This window comes from Drosophila ficusphila, unplaced genomic scaffold (assembly GCF_018152265.1).
Source record: "Drosophila ficusphila isolate 14025-0441.05 unplaced genomic scaffold, ASM1815226v1 contig_286, whole genome shotgun sequence".
Lineage (NCBI taxonomy): Eukaryota > Metazoa > Arthropoda > Insecta > Diptera > Drosophilidae > Drosophila > Drosophila ficusphila.
The window spans coordinates 958356-961115 of NW_025064189.1; the positions used below are offsets into that span (position 1 = coordinate 958356).

General features: G+C 47.7%; 1 protein-coding gene across 1 annotated transcript; it reads left to right on the forward strand.

Annotated features, from left to right (window-relative positions):
- Nucleotides 1-506: 506 nt before the first annotated feature.
- Nucleotides 507-2469, forward strand: LOC108086955 (SOX domain-containing protein dichaete). The gene has a single exon (XM_017184068.1). It carries the CDS (start codon nt 719-721, stop codon nt 1865-1867), a length of 1149 nt encoding a protein of 382 aa, XP_017039557.1. The 5' UTR covers nt 507-718; the 3' UTR covers nt 1868-2469.
- Nucleotides 2470-2760: the final 291 nt, after the last annotated feature.

A 2760-nucleotide genomic window follows, 5' to 3' on the forward strand; every position in this document is an offset into this window, starting at 1 on the left:
GGAGATGCGGAAGTGCAACGTCGCCGTGCAAAACAATAACGGAAATTGTGTGCCCACTGTGCAAAAATCAATGTGCTCCCAGGCTCCCGCATCCGCTCTCTCCCATCCACTCTCTCTCACTCTCTTCGGCTTTCCCCCCACCCGAAATGGGGTCGCTAAATCGAATAACACGAAGTAGAGCCGAACGAGCTCTATTGAGATTCTTCTATTGAACACACCCCTCAATGGGCGAACAACTATAACCGATATAAAGGAGCCAATGGAACAAAGCCAATGGAACAATGGGCCACAAAGCCAAAGAGAGAAGGCGAGATGTGTGAGTGAGAGCGCGACGGCGGCGCAACTCTCTCCCAGGTAACATACACAGGCGCTGTCCCGCTCGCACCTACACAAGCTTACCCAACTAAAGGTGCGAGGGTTGCTCGTTCACTACTCTCTTCCGAAGAGAAACGGGATTTGGCTGGAGTCGTGTCGCCAGCACTGGAACGCCACACAAATCAGTCACAAAAAATCAGTCGAGCCGAGCAGAAGCATAGCAAGAGCGAAGCAAAGCAGAAGCACGAGTTGAGCAAACCAAAAGCAAGACATTTAGAGATACAAAGAACCTGAAGAATCACAGTTTAACCACAGACATTGTGTTCCACAAAGTGAAGTGTTGATCTTGAAAGAACCCATAAAAACAGAAATAAAACAAAAAACAGTGAACAAAATAGCTGGAATGGCCACCTTATCGACACATCCCAATTACGGTTTCCATTTGGGCCAGGCCCAGGGATTGGAGGACTACGCCCCGCAGGGTCAGCTCCAGCTGAGTCCCGGCATGGACATGGATATCAAACGGGTGCTGCACTACTCCCAGAGCCTGGCGGCCATGGGTGGTTCGCCCAATGGACCCACCGGACAGGGAGTGAACGGATCCCCGGGCATGGGACACCACATGTCCAGCCACATGACCCCGCACCACATGCACCAAGCCGTGTCCGCTCAACAGACCCTATCGCCCAACAGTTCCATCGGATCCGCCGGCAGTTTGGGCAGTCAAAGCAGCCTGGGCAGCAATGGCAGTGGCCTGAACTCCGGTTCGGGTCACCAGTCCGCCGGAATGCACAGCTTGGCCACATCGCCCGGTCAGGAGGGTCACATCAAGCGACCAATGAATGCTTTTATGGTCTGGTCCCGCCTGCAGCGTCGTCAGATCGCCAAGGATAATCCCAAGATGCACAATTCCGAGATCTCCAAGCGACTCGGGGCCGAGTGGAAATTGCTGGCTGAGTCGGAAAAGCGACCCTTCATCGATGAGGCCAAGCGCCTGAGGGCCCTGCACATGAAGGAGCACCCGGACTACAAGTACCGCCCACGGCGGAAGCCCAAGAACCCCCTGACCGCTGGACCCCAAGGTGGACTGCAGATGCAGGCCGGCGGAATGGGTCAACAGAAGTTGGGAGCTGGCCCAGGAGCCGGAGCTGGAGGATACAATCCCTTCCACCAGTTGCCACCATACTTTGCGCCATCACATCATCTCGATCAGGGATATCCGGTTCCGTACTTTGGAGGATTCGATCCGTTGGCCCTGTCGAAACTTCATCAATCGCAGGCTGCGGCGGCGGCGGCGGTGAATAACCAAGGTCAGCAGCAAGGACAAGCCCCGCCCCAATTGCCGCCCACCTCGCTGAGCAGCTTCTATTCGGGCATCTACTCCGGGATCTCGGCACCTTCGCTGTACGCCGCCCACTCCGCCAATGCCGCCGGACTCTACACATCCTCGTCCACCTCATCGCCGGGATCCTCGCCGGGAACCATCACGCCAAATGGCATGGATGGCTCCATGGACAGCGCATTGAGGCGACCGGTTCCGGTTCTCTATTAGAGCCGCGATTTAGGGTAGAGTACAGAGTAGAGTACAATTGTTGAAGCATTCCCAAAGTGATCCACTGGTTTTAAATCTTCAAAAGCTCTAAGTAAGCCAATCCTCCAAACCACTCCGCTTAATTCTAGTACAATCTTCGCGCACTTCAGATCGTAGATATAAGGAAAAAAAACAAAAGCACACACACAAAACATTCCTAGCCAATACACAAAAACTATAAACTATAATTTATTTCGCGCACTCAACTACGACACGACAAAATGAAAAAAACAAAAACCTAATTGTAAATTAATTTTATTTAGTTTTAAGCATTGAGAGAGCGCATCCTTCTTGTTGTTTTTTTCGCATCAGCACCAACTTATAATATAGCTCTTAGTTTTAAATGTCTAACCCTCTCAAATTGTAAATACCCCAGCCAATTTCGTTATAGTGTCAGTGTAGCCCGAAATGTGTGGAAAAGAATATACATCAATGTATTATTGTATTATTAATTGTATTAAAAGTAAACGTTATCATCTAAGCAAAATGGTTCATGAAAGCCAACACAAACAAAGACATTTAAAAATGAATGAATAAAAACAAAATAACTTGAGAAAACCAAACTTTAAACACCGACTATTTATTTTGAAATATGATATGGGTTTGCATCGTCAATATTTTATGGGCTTATAAAAACACTACGATTAGTGGGTCAATCTTTTCAAACAAAAATTAAAACAAAAATATATAACTCCTTATTTATTATCATAAATCAAAAGTTACACAAGGACTGACACGTTTTTTCAAAGCCTATAAACAAAGTTTTACGTTCAACTTAATAATCAAATCTTAACATATTTTAACTCTAAACTCTCGGCATCATATTTTCAATTATCTTTCCCATAATTGGATCA